This window comes from Lepidochelys kempii, chromosome 10 (assembly GCF_965140265.1).
Source record: "Lepidochelys kempii isolate rLepKem1 chromosome 10, rLepKem1.hap2, whole genome shotgun sequence".
NCBI classification, from domain to species: Eukaryota; Metazoa; Chordata; order Testudines; family Cheloniidae; genus Lepidochelys; species Lepidochelys kempii.
Window position 1 is genome coordinate 15979573 of NC_133265.1, and position 25976 is coordinate 16005548.

The following is a 25976-nucleotide window of genomic DNA, read 5'->3' on the forward strand; positions in this document are numbered from 1 at the left end:
TTAAATTATGACTCACTTCGCTTCCTCTTTGATTTTCAACTGTATGGCTAATTCAGCATTCCGTTTCCTATTTTCTTCTACATTTTCCTTCACCACTTGAGCATGCTTGTAGGCAGCAAAGAACTTGTTCACAAAAAAGATGTACATCTGATTCAGCCACAGGTTGAGTTTTTCCTTCTGTTCATTTTTTGCTTTTTCTAATTTATCTGTAACAGAACCAATTACATTTTAATTGTAGTTTAAACCTACTTAAGAATATATTTGGCTCACTCTAAATTTTAATCAATACATCCCAGCTCCTCCCCATCCAGGATGTTCCAGAATTCTGATATGGCTACCACAATAGAAGTGTGTTCTGTATAGCTGCTAGGCTACTATCTAGGTCTCCAGGCTCATAAGAGGCATATGCTTTGTTCCTCTGCATGGTGTGGAAGGGAACCATGTTGGAGGAAATGTTCAAAAACACATGGGGTAGACTGTGGCAGCTATATGGTAGCATCATTCCCTTTGCTGCATAGTTGCCATTTGCTGACCTCTGTACTGAAAGGCCATGAATAGAGTCAGACCCTATTGTTTCCACTTGAACTCCAGCATAAATGTGTTAGTTTAGTATTAAATTACTGCTACAGCAATTCCATATCTACAGCTGTTATACGCACGAGAGGTGAGTAGGAAAATGATTGTGTTAGGATGCCAGGTAAGACAAAGTGTGGTAGGTCAGAAGTGCTGCAAAACAATGGACATAACTCTGTCTTCAGCTGATCCTATAGATCCCAGCCTCTGTTCCTTTAAGAGGCAAATCCCCTTTTCACTTCTGCAGGCATTGGGTCCCAGAAGACACAATGTGGCACAGAAGAGCAACTGCTCTTTTCAGGCAAGTACCATCCCTTTCTGCACATTCTTTTGTGAGAAGGAGATAGTATGGTCCAGGATATGGTGAAAATCCTGGTGGCTTGGTAAGGTCAGTTTTTCTCCTGCTGGCACTTGCCCCTCTAACAGCAGTGTCCTTCCCTTAAAAAAAGGTATATAAATAAAAACATACGGAGAATTCAAAAACACCAAAAGTAAAATTAACACGGATGCTGAGTTCTTATGACACAACACAAAATGCACCATGCTAATTTGGGATTCTGGTATCCAATCTCAAGTCCAACTTGACTTGCTCATATGCAATAACATGCTACAGCTGTTATAAAAAGAATACAACAGAGATGGTTGCTGAACCACCTTGTCTGCTTGTACTTTTGGGTTTATGCCCCACCCCCCCGCCCATCCGTATAAGACTTTTATAGTTAGGAAGAACAGAGATAGGACTCCCTAAGCAGGCAAGAGGAAGTCAATGTAGGCAAGTGAGAGATGCAAGGATCAAGAGAGGCTCATGAGAAGTGCCATGTGGTGCACTAACTGTAACCCCACATATAAATTATTCTTTTCTGTCTGACAGATTATGTAAATACTGTAATACAGAGACCCCCCTGGCAAAAAGTCCGCCATTCTTTGTAAACAGCTCTCACTTCAGATCTGACAAACTCATTGCACCCAACACAGATCCTGCAGAGTTTTCATCTACATACGATATCATGTGAAATATCTACAGAAAGCTCGTAACTTGTAAATCGAACTTGTAAAGCTCGTAAATATATACGATATATATATATACTATATATATATAGATATATATATGAGATATCTACAGATATCTATATATATGAGATATCTACAGAAAGCTCGTAACTTGTAAATCGAACTTGTAAAGCTCGTAAATCCAAGTTAAACTTGAAGAGTGGTCAGTTTGGATGAGCTATTACCAGCAGGAGAGTGAGTTTGTGTGTGTATGGGGGTGGGGGGGATGTGAGAAAACCTGGATTTGTGCAGGAAATAGCCCAACTTGATTGTCATGCACATTGTGTAAAGAGTTGTCACTTTGGATGGGCTATCACCAGCAGGAGAGTGAATTTGTGTGGGGGGGTGGAGGGTGAGAAAACCTGGATTTGTGCTGGAAATGGCCCACCTGATGATCACTTTAGATAAGCTATTACCAGCAGGACAGTGGGGTGGGAGGAGGTATTGGTTCATATTCTCTGTGTATATATAAAGTCTGCTGCAGTTTCCACGATATGCATCTGAGGAAGTGAGCTGTAGCTCACGAAAGCTTATGCTCTAATAAATTGGTTAGTCTCTAAGGTGCCACAAGTACTCCTTTTCTTTTTGCGAATACAGACTAACACGGCTGTTACTCTGAAATCTGTCATTTAAGGAATAGTATATTTATACTGAAAGTATGCTTTATGGACTTGGGTGTAGAAATGAAATAACAAAGGGGTAATGTGCCTGAGGCCAGGTCTAAACTATAGTATAACTATGTCATTCAGGGATATGAAAAATCCACATCCCTGAGCAACATAGTTATACTGACCTAACCCCCAATGTAGACAGCGCTATGTCAACGGGAGCACTTCTCCCGTCAGTATAGCTACCACCTCTCACTAATGTGGATTAACTACACCAACGGGAGAGGCTCTCCTGTCAGTGTAGGCGTGTCTTTCCTTAAGCACTACAGTGGCACAGCTGAGCTGATGCAGTGCTTTAAGTGTAGACTTGCCCTCAGTGATGGGGCATTCAAGCAAGATGGAGTTGTCACTCTTCCTTAATCAGCTGGCGAGGTAATGAAAGGCTCAATTCACTACCCTTGCTCCCTCCTACAGCTATCAATGGAAAATCATTAGCAGCACCACCAAACAATCAAAACCCGTTGGAGGTGGTAAAGGAACATTACAACAGACAGAGCTTGGCCCAGACCTTGAACAGAAACAAAAGGCTGTTTTCAGTACAACACAGAGAGGGAGAAGCACTCTGGATCCAACGCTGAAGAAACCCCTGGGGAGCAAGGCTGCTTTCATAAACGTTTGGGTCCTGGTTCTTGTGAAACCAGCCAGCTCTGCAGAAGACTGAACTTTTGGGGGAAAATCTACTTTATTAGCTAGGAAAAGTAACTATTGATACGTGTAGACCCAGGCTCGCGCTTTATGATTCTTTTGTAAACACTTGTTTTCACCACTCCCTCTTGTTTCTAGTTAAATATTTATGCTCTCTCAAATAAGCCGCCTTCTGTTTTATTATACATGGTCACAAGTGCTATGTAGTTTACAGGAGGAGTGGCTTAAGGCAAAACTGGTGAACTGGGGTGAAACACTTCACCTTTGGGTGCAGAGGATCTGTAATTTCAGTGGGTAGCCAGTGTCAGGGGCTGGATAATACAAGAGTAACAATTCAAAGGGACTCAAGGATTAGGGTGCACTTATTGTTAAGCTGTAAGGTGAAGTTAGCCCAGAGGAGAGTGCTTGAAGGGCTGGTGGTGTCAGGGAGCTGACAGCCAGCTACCCCAAGAAAGACACCGTTTTGCTAGAGGCAGGGGGTGACTCTCAGTCCTGGGTACCCTGAGAACCACCACAAATGCCCTCAGGTTTCTTATATGGATTTTCTTCCTCTAGCCAATGATGATAGAACAGTCCTTTACGTGTAAATAACAATATGTACCTTCAGTGAGAATGGCAACATTTTAGGTAAGTTTGGAGTACTCTTCTTTAAAATAAAAACTAGGATTTTTTAATTGTGGAAACTTTAAAACATGGAAAGAGAACCTTAAACATCTTACTTCATTTTTTTTTTTAACAGTGAAACTCTCTCTATTGTGTTAGGTGTTCTTTTACTGCCCTCTTGTGACAACAACCTAAAGGATTAGGAGCTATTCAATTAAATTTTTTTTCCATTGGTACCAGATCTTCAAAACTACTTTACCTGCAAATTCTTTCATGTGGTTGCTGAGCACTTGGCCTTGTTCTGCATCCAAATCTGGCAAAGCCTGAATTAACATTTCATCTTTGTCATCAGCAGACAGCTGATACATTCTGTTTGAGGAGAATGTGACATTTGGAACTGCAAGGGAAGAAAATAAAATTACATACTGTGACCCAAGAACCCCTGCTGCCAACTGGCAGAGGACACTGGGATACACAACGCAAGGTCTCTCAATGCAAGGTCTTTAATGGTAAACTGTGGAACACTGCTCCTTTGGGAACAGAGGATCTGGGATTTCTGTGGGTATCCAGGGATTGATTAGGGGTTGGATACCGAAGTGGGACACAATGAAGGGACTCAGAGACTGGGATGCATCTGTTGTCAACCTGCTAGGCTGGTGTAGTCCACAGGAAACGACTTGAGTGGCTGACAGGCTGGTTGTCTTAGGGAGCTATCACCCAGCTAGTACAGACAAGATTCCGTCACATTGGAAGCAGGTAGTAACAAGAGGACTCTCAGCCTTGGATGCCTCAAGAAACATCACATATACTAAGTAGTCATTTAAATACTTTAAATACTTTTATGTCTCGGTATTAGGTAAATATAAACTGCCACCTATCAGTCCAACTAATGCTACGGTTTGCATAGAATTTTGTACTGGGGAAAAGCTAATTTCTCTCAGAAAACAACTGTGCTGGTTTTACACTTCTGTTCTAATCTCGAAGTGGCTGGGACAGAGAAAGGGAAAAAAAAAATTTCGCTTGAAAAGTATATTATTTTACAATGTGCTATTTAATCGTTAATCATGAACCTTACAATACAATTTATGAGCACAAGCTTCAGCTGTGTGATGCCCAAGAGCTGAACTGACAACAGAGTGGTACAGAAGGCAGTCTCAAACTCAGGAAACACTTGGAGGACATTTAGCTATAGTATTTGAACAAACTCTTGCAGAGTATCCAGATGTGCTCTTGCAAAAGGCTTTACTACTACTCATTCCAGGAGGTCAGTAGGTGATGTAAACTGTAGAGTAAAGCATGTCCTGTTTGTATTAGGGATCTGTGTGTTTTTTGATGGAAACAAAAGTGTTGTAAAGATTTCTACACAGACAAATTAATACAAAGTTAACGTTGCTCTAGTGAATTTCCTAGCAACACAATCCCTAAAAGTCAAGGAAACCACCAGGTAAGCCAATGTTACCATTCAGACCAGCCCTTTGTTCATAGAGCTTACCACCCCATCATCAAACAGACTCAAACACATGCACTTGGACTAGTCACTTCTGTAATATGTTCCCTTGCCCTTCAGACAACCACCCATGATGCACACATCCAGCCCTCAGTCACACTGAAAATCTTAACTCTGACCCCAACCAGTTTAATATATTTGATCAATACATTAAAAATTCTGAAGTCTTGAGTTAAGGGTGTGCATGCAAGTATGATTCAGAGGACGTGTGCCCGTACAGGTGGCTATTTGCTGCAAGTGAGAGGGTAGGGAAGCATATCAGTTCAGCTGGCTGGTTAAGGTATGTCTAGGCTGGTCTAGACGTTAACGGTGCCATTAACTGCCTATTTCCTGGATTTTTAGTGTTTTGGTAGAAAATAAATGGTAAAAGTATGCTGGGTAAGAAAAATGGGGGGGGAATTTAAGAGTGCTGGCGGGGCTAAGGGGGCAGAGCAGCACCTCCAGGCACCAGAGATGATCTCTAATGGGTTGCTGGAGCGTGATGCGGGCAGGGGTGGAAATACCCTGTGCTGTGAACCATAGCAAGCAGTGGAGGGGCATTTTAATCTCCAGAACCTAAGAATTCTCAGGCTCCTCAGACAGCTCAAGCTGCAGCCCACAAGCACTACCTAGTTCATGGACTGGCTTGTGCATAAGGAGCCAGGGCCCTGCTAGTTCTGCAGGAGGAGTGCCCACTGCCACCCACCGTGCCCAGCTCAAAACATCAGGACTCCATGAGGTTCCACTCCAAGTCCCTCAGGTGAAAAAGGCACGGAAATGTTAGTGTTTCCCTGCGACACATAGATGTTCCTCAGCCCCACCTCCACTTGCCCCCTCCTCTTCCCTGCATACTCTGTGGATTTGCCCTGGCACCCAGCTGTACCTGGTTCCACGCCCCTTTCCCTTAGGTGGTCTCTCTCCCTAGATCTCCAGACAAACTTCTCTCCAGACAAACCACTGACCAGCAGCAGACCTGAGGAAAACTTCCACAGTCCTCCACCACCACCTGCCCACCCTTGCTGCCCATAGCGAGCCTTTCTCTCACCTGTTCCAGCTCCTTCCTTTGGTGCCCAGAAGCCTATGGCGGAAGCATGTTCTACAATGGCTTCTAAGGTGAAAATGAAAACAGTAAGTGTGGTCATTTTGTCTAGACAAAGGCACACTGAGTTGGTGCAGGATTAGCTAGTGTGGGGAACGAGCAACCTGGAGTTGTTCAGACTCACTCTAGGGATCTGAAAGAAACATTAGACTCACAGGGAAAAGTTCAATAAGCAGGGATAGGATTCTGAAATCACAACTCAATGTAGTGTGAAAAGGACCTTGGAAATTCAAGCTTGTCCTCCTGATTGAAACAGTACAAATGTATGAAATTAAATGTTAGATTAAAGGATTTAAACCCCACCTTAAATGTAAAACTGAATGCAGCCTTTCACTCCATAATAAAATATACCCCACTGTACGAAGTCTAAGATACATTTTTAATTAACTCGGGGGTGGGGGACTGTTCTTGTGAGCGCCATATTCTCTTTCCCCCACGATCAGCAATAGATGCGAACAGCTATTCTGAAGTACTCACCTCTCTCTTTTTCAGTGGATTTAAAAGTCTGTCTGGAAGTTCTGTATTCTACTGCAGAGTCCTTGGATTTAAGCTTGTGTTGGAATGAAAACAGAAATCACAAATATAATCCATGAATTTCTACATTTTTCTTGCACATGTTTCCAGCCACAAAGCATTTTGGAATAGCGGCAGCTGCTACGTTAAGACACAAGATGCCCCCAGTACAGCCAATTCTGCAATCCTGCCTGCTGTAGTCAATATTTAATAATACTTGGAACTACACATGTAGTGCTTTACATTTTCAAATTCTTGTACAAATATTAGCTAATCAAACCTAACAATATCCCTGTAATATCTTACAAGGAAATAGGATTATACCTGTTTTACAGAGGGGGAAACAGAGGGATTAAGGCCCCAATCCTGCAACTGGCTCCATGTGGGCACACCCCAGTGCCCATAGGAGTCCCGCTTAAATTGCAGGGATGTGTCTGTGCCGAGCCAGTTGCCAAATCAGGGCCTAAGTGACTTGTCCAAGGCCACACAGTAAAACAGTGGTAGAGTTACGAAGAGACCACAGAAGTACCTGATTTCCAGCTCTATCCTCAGTGCACTAGACCATGCTACCCTACCAAAGCAGCCATCTACAGTAGCTTTTTAATAGGCTTTTTAGCTGAATCTTCTTGAACCACAGGCTCACAAAAGATGGCTGCCATGTTTCTTGGAGCCCTATTGAAAGTAGAGGTCCTGTCCTTACACATGTCCTTCTGAGGTAACTGATTGATACCATTAGTCGTCCTGTCTTGTTGAAGTAAAGTAATGAATCTCTGCTACTGATTATATTACTCAGTAGGAGAAACTGCTGTCTCCAGAAACTCTTTACAAGTGCAGCTAAGGAAAGAGAGAGATTAGTGGAGGATGTGAAAAGAAATAAAGTGAGTGAGAAAATATGATCTTCCTCCTTCCAAATTTCATATTATGCAGCTTTTGTCTTGCAGCCTTACATTATTGTCCTCCCCTCTGACAAGCAACTGTAAAATGGCAATGAGGAGTTCCATGCCTATTGTCCCTCAGTGACTCTCTATGAAGTTTAGACTGCTTACTAAATGCCAGAGCTACAAACATATAGTAGGATCCGAGAGTCAAGTGGAAATTTTTCCACCTCATAATATAGGGGGAGGGGTTATTATTATTACTAAAACTCATACTCATACATCTTTACATGAAAAGTAATAAAAATTCTGCAAGCCAAATTCTGCCCAGTTACAGCAGTGCAACCGCATTGGAGACATAGCTTTGTGCAATAACAACAGAGTTGCAGAGGTTTTCTGGGGCCAGAATTTGACCCTGCCATTTTGGAATGTAGTTTTGGAATTCCTTCTTTGAGAGAATGAACATACTCCTGCATGTGCACCTTTATTAACTCTGTAGTGTTAACAGGAGGAAAGAATAGTAAAAGCTTATTTTTTAATCATTAAATAAGCAGCTGAGACCCAAAATATACACAGGAAACAGATGTGGTGACAAGGTCCCATTTTCAGAAATTAAACATTGAAAATGTAATATGTGCTATCAGAAAGACCACCAAATTAAAATTAGGGTGATCTTACTTGATGCCTCCAAGTCTCTTTGATCAGTTCCCAGCTCCCTGCATGCAACTAAATCTAAAGGTTGGCTCCCCAGTGCCACACTAGTCCCAGCTATAACTTCTGTGCCCCACGAAGGTTTATCTATAATTTAACTCTTCAATGCTTCCTTCCTGCTTTAGTTATTAATTATGTCATCAGCTGCTCTAGAGGAGACAGTATTCTAAACACAGGTCTTTGGAGGTAGTAATGGAAGCAAATACTTTGTTTAACAAATATAAATGTATCTATTTTAGATCTACACATGCATGCAGGCACACACGTATATTCTATTAACAACAGATGAAATCCTGACCCCATTAAAGTAAAGGGCAAACTCACTTTGACTTCAGTGGGGCCAGATTTTCTTCAAATATGTTGTAGATCTCAAACTACATACAACTTTTAAAAAAAAAGAGACAAGCCTGTCTGCCCCCTGCCTGAAAAAGCAAAAAATGATGGTCCTTTCACTTTCCTTTTCAGAGCACCTGTTTTACCGACCTCAGGTTTTTTTATTCTATTATTATCAGGTGACTGTGCTAGCTTGCTTGAAGACCTTGTAGAAATGTAGCAGTGATTTGTCTCAGAGGGTTCATAGCTTACCTCAGCACTGGTCATACTTCTGCTATGAATGGACTAATACAAAACAAACACAAAAGAGATGGTGTTTTCAGCATAATCCAGTACAGTTTTGAAAATGGTATTGTAATTTTATCATGTTAGCAATCAAACTCAAGCATGAAATTACATGGGCAAATGGTTTATACCTTCTGAAGCTAGACACAGCTATGACAACAAAGCATCAAATGGCTAATGGAAGCAATAAACATTCTGTGTGTCTAACATAGCTATTGTGTTTGGGTATTACATACAGTAGAACCCAGGGGTGCTGGAACAATTTGTATAGTGGGGATGCTGAGCATAGGCGCCAACTTTTCCCAGTGCCGGTGGGTGCTCGATGCCCCCCAGACCCTTGGCCCTGCCCCGACACCACCCCTGCCCCAAAGTTCCCGCCCCAACTCTGCCCCCTCCCTGCGCCTATTGGACCCTTTCCCCAAATCCCCGCTCCGGCCGCACCTCTTCCCCAAGCGTGCCACGTTCCCCCCTCCTCTACCCTCCCTCCCAGCATTTGCAGCCACGAAACAGCTGTTTCGCGGCGGGAACTGCTGGGAGCTAGGGGGAGAAGTGGGGAAGGCACACTCAGGGGAGGCAGAGGCAGAGGTGTGCTGGGGCGGGGAGTTGCTGGTGGGTGCAGAGCACCCACCAGTTTTTCCCCATGAGTGCTTCGGGGCTGGAGTGGCGCCTATGGTGCTGAGAGCCACTGAACCAAACTGTAAACCCTGTATATAATGGAATCCACTTCAAGCCAGGGGGTGCAGCAGCCCCCCCAGCACTCCTAGTTCCAGCACCTATGGTGGAACCCTATTCTGGTGAAGTCCTTTTTCACAACACTCTCTAAAAATGTTATTGTGGATTCCATATTCATGGTCTCCCACTAATTTCCAGGTAGAAATTGCTCACCTTGCAAGTAAAGAGGGTTTGTTTGTTTTTCTGACAGCCTAGGCTCTGAGAATCAAGCTGAGTTCCTTCTGCATTGTGCATCATTGCTAGTAATAAAAGATTCTACAGACCAAATTATGCCCTCTACCAAATTCTATAAACCAAATTATGCACTGCTACCCCAGGCCATCTCCACTGCTGTCAATGTTTTTGCACAGGTGTCACTGAAAGCATCATTTGATCTGTAGAATCTTTAACTGTTTTTTAAAAAAAACTATCTAGCTGTCTGTGTAACAGTGAGACTAATGCCATTTTTACAGGGTCACTTTTTAGAACAGAGCTGCACTTTACGGAAGATAAGCACTTGTCTCTTGTCATGTAAACTTCACTCTCCAACAATGTCCACCCATTTGTCAGCTGCCCACACAAATATCTGAGCCTTTTTCCATGCTGCCAATTACACCCTCTCTGAACTGATCTGAAAGGCCACTTTCCTCTGCCAAAATATAGGAAATCAGCCAATTAATAGTGGCTTAAGGGGCAGATGGGCTGCACATACTTTACATATGCAGAATTTATCAGGAAAAAAGTGTAAGTGTATATAAAAATTGTATACATTTGCTTGGATCCCTTTCCTCCCAGCCTTTGTGGGTCACTTATTTTCTTGAACTATAACCTCCTTGGGGCAGGGACTATATGTTTGCATGGAACAGAGGGATCTAATTCATACATGTTTGCATGGAACCCAGAACTATTTGGTCCCTTAATGAGACCTCTAGATGGGTACTGTAATATAAATATTAAATTATAACATAGCATACGAAGTTCTACATCATTAGTACCTGAAATGAGGAGTATTCTGGGTGCTGCAGAATATGCCGTGCCCCTTCTGTATAATCTTCAGTTCTATGATCATTTCCTTCTTGATTTACAAGATCTAATTGCTGCTTAATCATATCATTGGTAACATATAACAGGGCGCAGTCAAGGAGAGCTTCAAAGAATTCAAGAAAAACCAACTAGAGTAAAATAATAATAATAATAATAATTACTTCATTTCTGTAGAATCTCCTCTTTGAGGACTAAGCATCTGATCCAGCAAAGCATTTGAGTAGATGCTTAATTTTAAGCATATTAGCAGTCCCATTGACTTAGAATCATAGAATATCAGGGTTGGAAGGGACCTCAGGAGATCATCTAGTCCAACCCCCTGCTCAAAGCAGGACCGATCCCCAATTAAATCATCCCAACCAGGGCTTTGTCAAGCCTGACCTTAAAAACTTCTAAGGAAGGAGATTCCACCACCTCCCTAGGTAATGCATTCCAGTGTTTCACCACCCTCCTAGTGAAAAAAGTTTTTCCTAATATCCAACCTAAATCTCCCCCTCTGCAACTTGAGACCATTACTCCTTGTTCTGTCATCTGCTACCACTGAGAACAGTCTAGAGCCATCCTCTTTGGAACCCTCTTTCAGGTAGTTGAAAGCAGCTATCAAATCCCCCCTCATTCTTCTCTTCTGTAGACTAAACATCCCCAGTTCCCTCAGCCTCTCCTCATAAGTCATGTGTTCCAGTCCCCTAATCATTTTTGTTGCCCTACGCTGGACTCTTTCCAATTTTTCCACATCCTTCTTGTAGTGTGGGGCCCAAAACTGGACTCAGTACTCCAGATGAGGCCTCACCAGTGTCAAATAGAGGGGAACGATCACATCCTTCGATCTGCTGGCAATGCCCCTACTTATACATCCCAAAATGCCATTGGCCTTTTTGGCAACAAGGGCACACTGTTGACCATATCCAGCTTCTCGTCCACTGTAACCCCTAAGTCCTTTTCTGCAGAACTGCTGCCTACCCATTCAGTCCCTAGTCTGTAGCAGTGCACTGGATTCTTCTGTCCTAAGTGCAGGACTCTGCACTTGTCCTTGTTGAACCTCATCAGATTTCTTTTGGCCCAATCCTCCAATTTGTCTAGGGCCCTCTGTATCCTATCCCTACCCTCCAGCGTATCTACCTCTCCTCTCAGTTTAGTGTCATCTGCAAACTTGCTGAGGGTGCAATGCACACCATCCTCCAGATCATTTATGAAGATATTGAACAAAACCGGCCCCAGGACTGACCCTTGGGGCACTCCACTTGATACCGGCTGCCAACTAGACATGGAGCCATTGATCACTATCCGTTGAGCCCGACAATCTAGCCAGCTTTCTATCCACCTTGTAGTGCATTCATCCAGCCCATACTTCTTTAACTTGCTGGCAAGAATACTGTGGGAGACTGTGTCAAAAGCTTTGCTAAAGTCAAGGAACAACACGTCCACTGCTTTCTCTTCATCCACAGAACCAGTTATCTCATCATAGAAGGCAATTAGATTCGTCAGGCATGACTTGCCCTTGGTGAATCCATGCTGACTGTTCCTGATCACTTTCCTTTCCTCTCAGTGCTTCAGAATTGATTCCTTGAGGACCTGCTCCATGATTTTTCCAGGGACTGAGGTGAGGCTGACTGGCCTGTAGTTCCCAGGATCCTCCTTCTTCCCTTTTTTAAAGATGGGCACTACATTAGCCTTTTTCCAGTCGTCCAGGACTTCCCCGGATTGCCATGAGTTTTCAAAGATAATGGCCAATGGCTCTGCAATCACATCCGCCAACTCCTTTAGCACTCTTGGATGCAACGCATCCGGCCCCATGGACTTGTGCACGTCCAGCTTTTCGAAATAGTCCCGAACCACTTCTTTCTCCACAGAAGGCTGGTCACCTCCTCCCCATGCTGTGCTGCCCAGTGCAGCAGTCTGGGAGCTGACCTTGTTCGTGAAGACAGAGGCAAAAAAAGCATTGAGTACATTAGCTTTTTCCACATCCTCTGTCACTAGGTTGCCTCCCTCATTCAGTAAGGGGCCCACACTGGATATTTCCTTGACTTTCTTCTCGTTGCTAACATACCTGAAGAAACCCTTCTTGTTACTCTTAACATCTCTTGCTAGCGCAACTCCAGGTGTGATTTGGCCTTCCTGATTTCACTCCTGCATGCCCGAGCAATATTTTTATACTCATCCCTAGTCATTTGTCCAATCTTCCACTTCTTGTAAGCTTCTTTTTTGTATTTAAGATCAGCAAGGATTTCACCGTTAAGCTGGACTTAAATTGGATTGTTCGTGTGCACCATGCTTAAAGAGCTTACTGAATCAGGGCCTATCAATCAATAATGATCATGATCCTTCTTCTCCGTGGAAAACTAATCATAACCAAAGTCCTATTACATTACTATATTCCATTATGACATTAGCAAGTAATATACAGTATTTCACATTGCATACAACTGAATGATAATACAGTATTGCATCATCCTCCTGGCTAAGTTTTTGCTACACATGGCATTAAGGCTCAGGGATATTTTTCTATCTGGTGGACAGGGGAATGGTTATATTTTTGTCTGGAATGGACGGTGTTTTGTTGTATTCATTGTGCCTAGAGTCTACAGTAATGGGCATGTAATGGATTATTTAATAATAAAACAAACTATGGCCATCCAAACCACCACAAACACGTATTTATAACAAATTCAATAATGTAGATTACAGCAGACTGCCGTTGGGTGAAAACTAATACCTTAGAGGAGAAATTCACCAACCCTGCACAACGCTTGAGTGCAAAGATTTCTACAGGGATTGAGGGGATGGAAGTCTTTACCTGCAGGCTGTCTGACAGCCTCCACAGCCACTACTCCAGCCTTGTAGGCTGGAAGTGCAGGCACTGCTGCTTCACACCCCATGTTCAGGGTTCCTGGGCCAGCAGATCTGCACGACTAAGGATCTCACCACGCAGGTGATGATCCAGTCTAAAGGCTCCTAAGTAGCAAGAAGTCCAGAGACCTCCCAGTGCAGCCATTCCATCTGTGCACTCCTGTGCAATTCCCCCGTGGAAAATAAGTGGTGCAAATAGTCCTGCACCAGACTGAGCTGAATTTCATTCTATGCACGGTTGTACTCTCAGAAAACATCCCAGACATCATAGAATCATAGAATATCAGGGTTGGAAGGGACCCCAGAAGGTCATCTAGTCCAACCCCCTGCTCAAAGCAGGACCAATTCCCAGTTAAATCATCCCAGCCAGGGCTTTGTCAAGCCTGACCTTAAAAACCTCTAAGGAAGGAGATTCTACCACCTCCCTAGGTAACGCATTCCAGTGTTTCACCACCCTCTTAGTGAAAAAGTTTTTCCTAATATCCAATCTAAACCTCCCCCACTGCAACTTGAGACCATTACTCCTCGTTCTGTCATCTGCTACCATTGAGAACAGTCTAGAGCCATCCTCTTTGGAACCCCCTTTCAGGTAGTTGAAAGCAGCTATCAAATCCCCCCTCATTCTTCTCTTCTGCAGGCTAAACAATCCCAGCTCCCTCAGCCTCTCCTCATAAGTCACGTGTTCCAGTCCCCTAATCATTTTTGTTGCCCTTCGCTGGACTCTCTCCAATTTATCCACATCCTTCTTGAAGTGTGGGGCCCAAAACTGGACACAGTACTCCAGATGAGGCCTCACCAATGTCGAATAGAGGGGAACGATCACGTCCCTCGATCTGCTCGCTATGCCCCTACTTATACATCCCAAAATGCCATTGGCCTTCTTGGCAACAAGGGCACACTGCTGACTCATATCCAGCTTCTCGTCCACTGTCACCCCTAGGTCCTTTTCCGCAGAAATGCTGCCTAGCCATTCGGTCCCTAGTCTGTAGCTGTGCATTGGGTTCTTCCGTCCTAAGTGCAGGACCCTGCACTTATCCTTATTGAACCTCATCAGATTCCTTTTGGCCCAATCTTCCAATTGGTCTAGGTCCTTCTGTATCCTATCCCTCCCCTCCAGCGTATCTACCACTCCTCCCAGTTTAGTATCATCTGCAAATTTGCTGAGAGTGCAATCCACACCATCCTCCAGATCATTTATGAAGATATTGAATAAAACCGGCCCCAGGACCGACCCTTGGGGCACTCCACTTGATACCGGCTGCCAACTAGACATGGAGCCATTGATCACTACCCGTTGAGCCCGACAATCTAGCCAGCTTTCTACCCATCTTATAGTGCATTCATCCAGCCCATACTTCCTTAACTTGGTGACAAGAATACTATGGGAGACCGTGTCAAAAGCTTTGCTAAAGTCAAGAAACAATACATCCACTGCTTTCCCTTCATCCACAGAACCAGTAATCTCATCATAAAAGGTGATTAGATTAGTCAGGCATGACCTTCCCTTGGTGAATCCATGCTGGCTGTTCCTGATCACTTTCCTCTCATGCAAGTGCTTCAGGATTGATTCTTTGAGGACCTGCTCCATGATTTTTCCAGGAACTGAGGTGAGGCTGACTGGCCTGTAGTTCCCAGGATCTTCCTTCTTCCCTTTTTTAAAGATTGGCACTACATTAGCCTTTTTCCAGTCATCCGGGACTTCCCCGGTTCGCCACGAGTTTTCAAAGATAATGGCCAGTGGCTCTGCAATCACAGCCGCCAATTCCTTCAGCACTCTCGGATGCAACTCGTCCGGCCCCATGGACTTGTGCATGTCCAGCTTTTCTAAATAGTCCCTAACCGCCTCTATCTCCACAGAGGGCTGGCCATCTCTTCCGCATTTTGTGATGCCCAGCGCAGCAGTCTGAGAGCTGACCTTGTTAGTGAAAACAGAGGCAAAAAAAGCATTGAGTACATTAGCTTTTTCCACATCCTCTGTCACTAGGTTGCCTCCCTCATTCAGTAAGGGGCCCACACATTCCTTGGCTTTCTTCTTGTTGCCAACATACCTGAAGAAACCCTTCTTGTTACTCTTGACATCTCTGGCTAGCTGCAGCTCCAGGTGCGATTTGGCCCTCCTGATAACATTCCTACATGCCCGAGCAATGCACATCCAGTGTGCAGTCATAGGGCGTAGAGAACACACTTGCAGCTAACTGTTCAGTAATTGGAAGGGCATGATAATGAGCAAACCATGGAACAATGAGAAATATGTGAGATAAAATAACCCAGATGATATATGATGAACAAAGGAATATCAAGATGGGATGCTTAATGATCAGCTCCATTTCTTGAATATAAACAACACTATTTTTCTTCTATTCTGGAAGGTATGATGGTACAATTCTACTTGCTGACAGCTTCTAAAAATAATTGTAATTGATCCTGTAGCAATTAATTACCTGCTGACGATTTGCATCATGAACTGTTTGTACTTTTTTCCTTACATACCTCATGCTGTAAGTTGCTGTCATCTCCGTCGCGTACAAAAGGATTGTCCTTCACCAGTATTTCCACAATTTTTGTAGCAGTTAATTGTTTGCTTAGCATATTTAAATCCTGTATGTCAAAAAGGTCAAAAATTACTAGTATTTGAAACATTTACAAATATGGACCTGATCTGGCTCCCTTTGAAGTCAATGTCAAAATTCCCCTTGATTTCAATGGAAGTAGGATTGGTCTCTCACAAAGTAATTCATGCTATACAGGATAAAATTGGGGCCTCACTGAAGTCAGTAGGAGTTTTGCCATTGACTTCAATAGAGCTAGTACTCACTTATACAGTATGTTAAACCCCAAGTTCAGGAAAGTTCATCAATTAACTATCCCTTGGCACCTGCTGACTTTGATACACCCAACAGCTACCCATTTCTCTGTCTGCCAGTTTTATTTTTTTTTTAATTCCACTCTGCATAAAAGAAGGGGTGAATCAGTAAGTGTTCCCCATAGGAATGCAGAGGAGTCTTGCAAGCATGCAGCTGATTTCCAGAGGTGTAAGCAGGCTTGATTTTTAATCATTAAGGGCCTGATCCAAAACCTATGGCTATCAGTGGGAGACTTCAATGTGATTTGGATCAGTCCCTAAATTCCAGAACTCTGGGAAATAATCCTGTGTCCATGATGCTTTACCATACTTCAAATTACATAAATACATCATTTAAAAATATTGTTTATTGAATGTTATTTTATTTCTGAATCGGTCAGCCTTGGACTTCTGCAGACATTAATTTTTAATCAGTAACAATTAGTATCTACATTTAAAAAAGCGTCAGTGAAAATATTTAAATTGATTAAAAACATTAAATACTCAAAATAAGTTCAAGGCATAGAGGAATCAAAGAATTTGGAATTGGATCCTCTATACAGTTAAGCATGTGAGCAACTTTATTCTTGTGAACCATATCTTTGAGGCCAATAGGATAACTTATGTGAATACAGTTACTCAAGTTCTTTAGTGTTTTCAATGGCAGGCCATTAGTGACAAGAGTTTAAAAATGTCATTTTGAACTAGACAAATAAATTAGTACCTAGACACACAAATAAAAGTATATAAGATTGTTACTTTCAACATCCAGAGGAAGTGTCTCATTTTCATTGTGGGTTCATAAGGAGGTATGGTGCTTGGTCTACAATAAGTCCTGTATATCTCCCAGCATTTATCTATGTAATTAATTGCACAGACAGTTTGTTGTTGTTCACAGAATAAAATGCCTGTAGAAGTGAAGTGGAAAAATACAGAAGTTCAAATAAAACTTGTTTAATTACTACTAACAGCAATTGATTCTGCTTAGCACAGAAAGATGTTGCATTACTTACCTTGTATATGACAGGCATTGGGAATAATGTTCTTCATCATCATTTCTGAGAAACACTTAAACAGATATGGACCTTTATCTCTACAGTTAAAACAAAGTTTTATATTACAACTTCCTTTTTTGCACAGTAGGTATTGTTTGAACATTGTTTGATTCCCAGGTGCAACACTGGATATTTATCCAGTAAAAGTTATACTGTGGATTTTTCATTGACAAATTCTTCAGTGAACTATGTTCTGTCCTTAGGGACTATTTGCAATGCTGTCACATTGTGAAGCTCCAGAAGATTTATTTATTTTCCTGAAGCCCAAAGCAATGGATGTCTTTTATACAATTTACACGCATATCCGATGGGATTTTCAAAAATGCCTAAGTATCTTAGGAGCACAAGTCCATCTGAAAATCAGTATTTTCTTTTTCCTCCCTTCCTCTGAACAGATTATCTACTATATTTTACATAAAGCAATACAAATTAAATTTTATATGATTACCCATTATGAAGTATTACTGACCAGCCAAAGGCACTCATATGCCAATGGTATTCTGGAACTTATACTGTATCTGTATGAAGCCTGTGCTCCACCACCCTTAGGAGTAAGAATTTTAAGGTAAGCTGGGAATTTTTTTTTATTTTATTTTTTGAGGGGAGGGTTGCATGGCAGTGCCACAGACTGAAGCCAAATCACAAGGCCAGACTCCACTATTCAATTGAAACTGATGTATGCATGCCATGTACCATCCCTAAATAATTCAATACTAGTAAAAAAAAAAAAAATAATTCAATACTAGTAAAAAAAAAAAAAAAAAAAGTCAGAAGGAGGGCAGAACTTTCTCCTGAGATCTGAATCCAAGCACTCACCCCAAGGAGCTGTGGACAGGGCATTAGCAGAGGAAGGAGAGAGAGAAAGGACAGAAAAAGGAGAGGGGGCAGAGGAAGAATAAGACTGATCATGCTTATTCTGAGACTGGCTACCATCTAGCAATTATATAATAGTCAAACACTGAAACTCGGGCAACTCTCACTAAAACTAAGTAAAAGCACTTACTTGTGGTCTTTGTCATAGATATGGACCGCTAGATGAATAATGTAAGTCAAAAATGTTCTTAGCAGCAAAGTCTCATATGGAGAATGCACCTCCTCAGGTGATGTTTTATCTTCTAAAACAACAAGATAGAAGAAAAGAATCTCTATTATCAGTACTAACTGAATCAGTTTGATCTACAAATAACAAAAAGCTTATCACCACGTGTGCCAGTATGCCTCTCTCATCTTCCTATGATCTCCCACATTGATCCAACATTCACAGAAGAAACAGACTAGAGGTAGCACTACTTCCAAGTCAGCAAGCCAACAGGGCATCACCTACCAGAGTCATGAGGGAGGGGAGAATTCAAAATGCCCCTGTAGTCTTGGGCAAATCACTCAGGACCTGGTCCTGAAATTGGACTTGGATGGGCAAAGCCACATTGATTTCTGCCTTTTCAGGAACCCTTCTTAGAGCTCTTCCCATAGGCACATGAGCATAGGGCAGGGAAAGCAAAGCTAGAGCTAACCCCTTGTGTAGCAAGGATCAGGTTGTGCCTCTGCAACTTGTCACAAAGACCCACAACAGCAACAGGTGAAGCTGACTGATTAACTGGCTATGCAGGAGAACAGTGACACATACGATACACAAATTGGTGTTGAACACATGAAGTAAACAAACTGAACAAAAAAAGAAAAAATAAGATTTCTTTCCTCTTTAATCTCTTTCAGTTATAGTCACCTTAAGTGTTACTTGTAACAATAACAGGGAATATAATTCAGACAGAAGTATGATTTTTAAGATAACGCTTTAAAACAGTTTTGATGAGTGTTATTATTTTGTGCTTATTTTTGCCTGAGGATCCCAAAGCACGAGTGAATCTTCTTATGCCTATTTCACAGATAACAGGTAAATTGCCCAGGGGCACCGAACAAGTCAGTCACAGTGTTGTGTACAGAACCCAATTCTCAGACTCCTAGTCCCTAACTCTAACCATTATATGCTTCTGATAGTCAATCTACAGGCATACAAACCATTCAGTATCCTGTCCATATCAGCAAGGGTTATATTGTAATGATGAAACCTGCAATCCTTTAGAAATCTCCAGAACTGGAGTTTAGTCATCAGGAAGGTGTTGTCAAGAGATTGATCACAGCCCAAACTGCTGTAAAAACTGTAGATTCTTCTCAGTTCTGTAATATGCCTCAATACGGCATATTCTACCTACACAAAACAGTAAATGGCATGCATTAGTTTTAATCTCATGACAAGTAATAACTTCAGCTCAGCTGATGTATTTATTAAATCCAGCCAGGGACAGTACTGCCAGAAGTTGTTAACATAGGATTGCCCTTTGCTGTCCTATGGAGAAAGGAGTTTGATCCTCTTAGTCCATTTCCCAGTGGAAAAGTATCCACATCCCAAAACCTACCACTGTTATCTCACTATCTGGCAACCTTTCTGGCAATTGCACCATAAAGACTACAAACTAGGTAGGCATGGAGCCTGAACTATCCTCTCGCCGCCACAGGTCAGGGACAAGAGACTTTGTCAGGGAATTGTGGGGAAACCTGCCCTGCTGTTGCCTGAACTGCACCAGTTTTGTGGATAGCTACAGGACTTTGTGTTATTTGTATGCATTTCAGAAGCCCCAATTATGGACCAGGGTCCCACTGTACAAACACAGAATAAAAGACAGTCCCTAGCCAAAAATTTAATATTCAAATTTGTCAATCTGATATAACATGGCTGACCATGTGGAGTTTTATGCTCCTTTGGTACCATTATGGACTGTTACCACAAAGGCCCCAACCTAACCTCTCCCATGTCCTGTAAGGGAAATATTGAATGCCTTTTCAGTAAATTTAATGTGACCTGTTTAATTGTCTTTTATGGGACATTCAACAAGACAGAACACCACCTCTTTGGCATTGCTCTGTTCATTTGCTTCTGTTTTGTTTTTTATTGCCTGCAGACTTTCAGATCATAGCTTAATAAAAAGACTTGTATAGAACACACAAATAAAATAAAGTAAATAATGTGAAACATATCAGCAATAAAACTGAAAAATATCAGCAGTGTGCAGGCTTTTACCTGTTTCATTTCTTCCTGTCTGTCTTTCTCTGGAAACGAGTTCAGCAATGAAGATATGTCTAGTTCAATGTTTGATCCCAATACAGAGGTATTTCCTGGGCCATCAACTATTCTGATGGTTTCTACCAAGTAACAAAAGTAACAATTTATCTTTGGCTAATAAAATAAAAATAAAATATATACAAAGATAAAATAATATCCTCAATTATCTTGTTCCCAGTTCCATTGACTTAAAGAAAAGAAGAATAGTACCCCCAGTTGGTAAAATTTAACTGTTTAGCATTATCTTAACATAATACATATTGAAGACCCACATCCACCTTCCATAAGTGCAACAGAACATGTTAACATCATGTCTTGTTAAATTTCCATGTTGCAGTGTTTCCAAATGCACCTAGACGCATTAAGGATGTGGCTTGGATGAGAACTCACTCATTTTAAAGAATCTTCCCAATGCCATGATATGGAGCAAAAAAAGAAGCATGGAAGTAAAGAGGAATACATAATTAAACAACATCATGTGTAAGCTGGGTGGAAGAAGTTGACCTTGTTAAAAAAATCTTTGTTAGGAAATCGTATTTTAGAAAACTATTAAAAGGGAACTGCAAAACGCTATGAAAAACAAAACACTGTTTACACTCCCATATCACTGAGAGAATATAGGCATAGACTCAAAAAATACAAATTTATCTGAAGGGGATCCATACATACACAGCGGCTGCCAAATCAGGACAGTGCAAAGATGATCTTTAAATCACCTTTGCACACACATACTGACCTTTGCCCTATGCAGTTTGGCCACACCTCAGGATTTCCCCCCCCCCCCCAGTCTTATGCATGTGTGTTGCATCATTCTCTATCTAGGCATTGCAAGGTCCAGAACATAGTGGGAGCCTTAGGCCTGGTCTACACTTAAAATTCTGGTGTACATGAAAAATTCACACCTCTAAGTGCTACAGCTATGCTAAGCTCTGGTGTAGACACGGCTAAGTCAATGGAAGAATGCTTTTACAAACCTAGCTACTGACAGTCGAGGAGACGGATTCCCTACAGCAACAGAAAAACCCCTACCAGCCTTGTAGGAAGCATGTGCGTGACAGAGCTACAGCGGCATAGCTACAGAGCCATAGCTGTGCTGCTGCAGTGACCATAAAGAACAGACAAGCCCTTACTTTTCTATTTCTTAACTGAGCAGCCAGCCAAGTAGCACTGTTATAGGAGGAACGATAACATAAGAACTTTGCTTTTTCCTGTCACCGCTGTCTGGGCTGGTACAAAGGAACTTAGAGAAACTAAACCAACAGGAAATCAATTGTCATTTATGATGTTAAATTTTAATTCTTTTATGAACACATTACGATTTAAAACTGCAATTTCCTGTGAAACCTTGTGTTAGTAATTAAAATTTCTCATGTATCTATCAATGAGCCTTCACAGAGAAATGTGTATGACTCTTCCGTGAATACAGAACAGTCTCACACAATAAATGTGTAACTTTTATAAAATGTGAACTATCCGACTAGAAATTATCTACTTTCTTCACCATCACTTCAAATTGCTCACCAGTGCCAAAGGGACTTTGTGTACGAATGCCACTCAGATCCTGCATATTCATTGCATCCACTTGAAAAGCTGGGTACTCTGCTATTTGATCATTTATAAACTCTCCTTCAAAAATACGCCCATTCTTGAAGACGAATCTCCCCTGGGGGGAGGGTGGGAAAAGAGAGGCTCTTTTGTTTCATTTTGATATAAATCTGCACATTTAGTAAAAGATCATTAGAAAAGAAATATGTTTGCAAGCACTTGGATTTCCTTCTGATCTAAATCAGGTTTAAACTGCAATATATGAGATAGTGCAAAGCGAAGGATGATACTTATCTGCATGTGTAAAGTACTTTGAGATCAACCAATGAAAATCTGCTGCTGTGCTATATAAGTGCTAAATGTTTTACTCTGAAACATCTGAGGAATAAGGATCTTTTCACTATGCTTAAAATTGTTTGCAGCTTTTCAACGTACTTTAACAGTCTGTCCCCAGATTTTTTCCCTTTCCTCCTATTAGCTGGAGTCCACCCCTGTGCACAGGCAGTTTGGAGTCCCCTGTGAGAAGGTGCATCAGACATTAAAAGTGACCTTAGCCAGAAGGCCAACAGAAGGCAATGGTCATTTATCAGCCAAAAGGCTGATAATGTCAGAGACACCTATTACACTGAAAAGCTTTATGTTAAAATACATTTCACCATATACAAGCCATGCTCCTCCACTTGGAACTTATCCAGTGTCCAGTGAGGTCAGTGGAAGGGCTCCTATCAACTTCATTGGGCATGGACATCAATGTGTGCATTCCAATACACTAAGGAAAACATGGTTTTCCTTACAGAAAACATGGTTTTCCTTACAGAAACCTAGACATTTGCTATACAGAGCAGACTGAGACCTAATTGCATTTTTATCTTTTTCTTCCATCACTTGTTGATACTCACAAGGCCATGTTTTTTATTGCAAACCCATTCTCCATCATACATTGCTCCACTGGCATAGAAGAACCTTCCACGTCCATGACGATCCCCATTTACAAAATCTCCTACATATTCATTCCTCAAAGGATACTGAGACCCAGGTATTCTCTTCAGAAACCAGGTGTGAGTACCATAGCCATGCTGAAAAAAGACAAGCCATTACAAGAACTTTCCAAAGAGCTACTATTGGTGCAGATCTAAATTCATACAAAGGAATGGAACTACCTAGACTTTTTTTTGTTTTGTTTTGTTTTAGGGTGACTGTTGCTAATTCAACTAAATGGGCTTGATTTAGCCCCAGGTTACCTTAGCTCCTACCAGGCAACTCAGGGCACAAAGTCCACCAGGAGGCATGGTAGCAGCACTCAGGATGAACTAATTCAACACATCCTGGTCTCCTACAGAAAATGGGCCACAGTTTAGAGACACCATTCCCTAGTCTGTGTGCCCTGCCAAGCAGCCAGGGCAGGGTCCCAGAACCAGTTCTTAGGAGACCTGCGCTGCTCTGGAGGCCAAACTCCCTGCTCATTTTATGTGCGGGTGAAAAGGAAGCAGCTCACCCCCATGCTCACCCCAACAGAATGATGGGGGAACACTCGGTGAGGGGAATCTAATGGAGTTTTACACCAACCCCAGCCTACTTCCATGGGTTCTTTCACAGGAGGGGACACTGGAGAGTTAGATCTTCAGGTCACTGCTTAGACTAGGTGATATTTTCACTTTTAACAGTCTTATAGCTTAGTATATAAATTCAGGTTTCAGAGGAACAGCCGTGTTAGTCTGTATTCGCAAAAAGAAAAGGAGTACTTGTGGCACCTTAGAGACTAACCAATTTATTTGAGCATGAGCTTTCGTGAGCTACAGCTCACTTCATCAGATGTTTACCGTGGAAACTGCAGCAGACTTTATATACACACAGAAATCATGAAACAATACCTCCTCCCACCCCACTGTCCTGCTGGTAATAGCTTATCTAAAGTGATCAACAGGTGGGCCATTTCCAGCACAAATCCAGGTTTTCTCACCCTCCACCCCCCCACACAAATTCACTCTCCTGCTGGTGCTAGCCCATCCAAAGTGACAACTCTTTACATAATCAAGTCGGGCTAGATTCCATAGATATGCAGGAAATAGCCCGACTTGATTATGTAAAGAGTTGTCACTTTGGATGGGCTAGCACCAGCAGGAGAGTGAATTTGTGTGGGGGGGTGGAGGGTGAGAAAACCTGGATTTGTGCTGGAAATGGCCCACCTGTTGATCACTTTAGATAAGCTATTACCAGCAGGACAGTGGGGTGGGAGGAGGTATTGTTTCATGATTTCTGTGTGTATATAAAGTCTGCTGCAGTTTCCACGGTAAACATCTGATGAAGTGAGCTGTAGCTCACGAAAGCTCATGCTCAAATAAATTGGTTAGTCTCTAAGGTGCCACAAGTACTCCTTTTCTTTATATAAATTCAGTATTTTAAGAATTATTTGAGGTCTACATTAGCATAAATAAAATCAGCTATACAAATGACCTATATATGTAAACAATTTTATTTTCACTGAAGTTTATATGAAATATAAAACCTGTTTCTATATAATTAACGGGGGGGGGGGATATCACTGGGTAGACTGGCCCTGTAAGAGAGTTAGGCTCAGACCCACCTTGCCAGCTGCCTCCCCATCATAATAGGCTTTAAGACTGATAAAAGGGAGTTTCAGTTCAGCTCAGTTCAGGAAGGGAGGGAGACCTGCAGAGAGTATGAAGACTCCTGAAAGGGATCCAGGGTCTGGGGAAAGGACTTTGAAGGGGGCACTCCACACCAGCAGGAGAGGCAGGAGCAGAAGTCTCCCAAGGAAGAGATTTGAGGAAACATCAGGCAGCAGAAGCTGGGTTTTGAGAAAGAACAGTTGAGTCCAGCCTAAGGAAATGTACAGTCAGGGAAATGATTTGTTTTGATTTAAGTTGATATTTTATGATGTTGTTTTAATAAACCAGACCCCAGGAAGAGGTGTTATCTGACTTCTGAATGGCTGGGTGCAGTTTTAGGGAAGCCCAAGAAGGGGGAACTGAGGTAGTGGCAGAGTCCAGTGCTGGATTGGGTAAGGCCCTCCTCTTACACCAACCCTAAGCTTTCACTTTAAAGCCTCTTTCTAAATATCCTGCAGCCAAAAAGATTTGATTTTTATTATGGGAAGGGTTTATATTTTCTTTTGGTTGGTGTGTAAAATTAAGTTACCTTTTCATAAAAACAAGTCAGCAGCTTGGTTTAATATTGGACTTTTGCTAGTTATAACTAATAACATGAAAAGCAATTTATGAGTAAAACACTCCTGTATCTACAATTAGCAGAATCATACTGAGCTTCTTTACTTCTGTATGAATCAATGCAGCTAAATCGTACCAGTGTGAGAGTCAGGTATTGAATTAAAGTGGTGTAGTACCTGTATGCCATTTACCCACTGCCCAGTATACTCCTGGTTCGTCGTCAGCCACCGCATCCTGCCTTCCCCCTGGCGCACATTTTCTTCCCATTGACCTTCATAGATATTTCCAGATTTATAACTACAAGAAACCAAATGAATCAGGAAGTTAACTACTCAGCTATCATATACACAAACAATAATGGACAAGATTTTCAAAGGTACAATGGCAGTGAGGTGCCTAAATCCACCATCTGATAACGAGAGTTACATGTTGTTGCTGGGGAAAAAAGAGTAATACTGGGAAAAAGAACAGGAGGACTTGTGGCACCTTAGAGACTAACAAATTTATTCGAGCATAAGCTTTCGTGAGCTACAGCTCACTTCATCGGATGCATGCAGATGCATTTTTCCGCTGAATGCATCCGATGAAGTGAGCTGTAGCTCATGAAAGCTTATGCTCGAATAAATTTGTTAGTCTCTAAGGTGCCACAAGTCCTCCTGTTCTTTTTGCGAATACAGACTAACACGGCTGCTACTCTGAAACCAGTAATACTGGGATAGATTTTCAGTGTTGACACTACTACATTCTGATTTTTCCTTTGTTTATGATTGCAACATATACTACCT

The 25976-nt window shown here is 42.0% G+C and overlaps 1 protein-coding gene across 11 annotated transcripts in view; it reads right to left on the bottom strand.

Moving 5' to 3' along the window:
* LOC140918229 (radial spoke head 10 homolog B2-like) overlaps window positions 1-25976 on the bottom strand; it is a 40533-nt gene that overhangs the window by 5126 nt on the left and 9431 nt on the right. For 8 of the 11 annotated variants that reach the window (XM_073362142.1, XM_073362143.1, XM_073362149.1 and 5 more), the window contains 15 exons: window positions 25368-25488; window positions 22903-23079; window positions 21980-22121; window positions 20417-20538; window positions 19357-19546; window positions 18344-18455; window positions 17299-17378; window positions 17045-17193; window positions 15934-16041; window positions 10548-10724; window positions 8707-8841; window positions 6602-6674; window positions 6071-6133; window positions 3799-3936; window positions 17-206 (listed from right to left, as the gene is read on the bottom strand). In XM_073362142.1, coding sequence (XP_073218243.1) covers window positions 17-206; window positions 3799-3936; window positions 6071-6133; window positions 6602-6674; window positions 8707-8841; window positions 10548-10724; window positions 15934-16041; window positions 17045-17193; window positions 17299-17378; window positions 18344-18455; window positions 19357-19546; window positions 20417-20538; window positions 21980-22121; window positions 22903-23079; window positions 25368-25488 — 1977 coding nt within the window. Of the gene's footprint in view, window positions 1-16; window positions 207-3798; window positions 4858-6070; window positions 6134-6601; window positions 6675-8706; window positions 8842-10547; window positions 10725-15933; window positions 16042-17044; window positions 17194-17298; window positions 17379-18343; window positions 18456-19356; window positions 19547-20416; window positions 20539-21979; window positions 22122-22902; window positions 23080-25367; window positions 25489-25976 lie in introns of those variants that run through there. The other 3 variants (XM_073362144.1, XM_073362145.1, XM_073362151.1) reach the window with 3 other exon arrangements.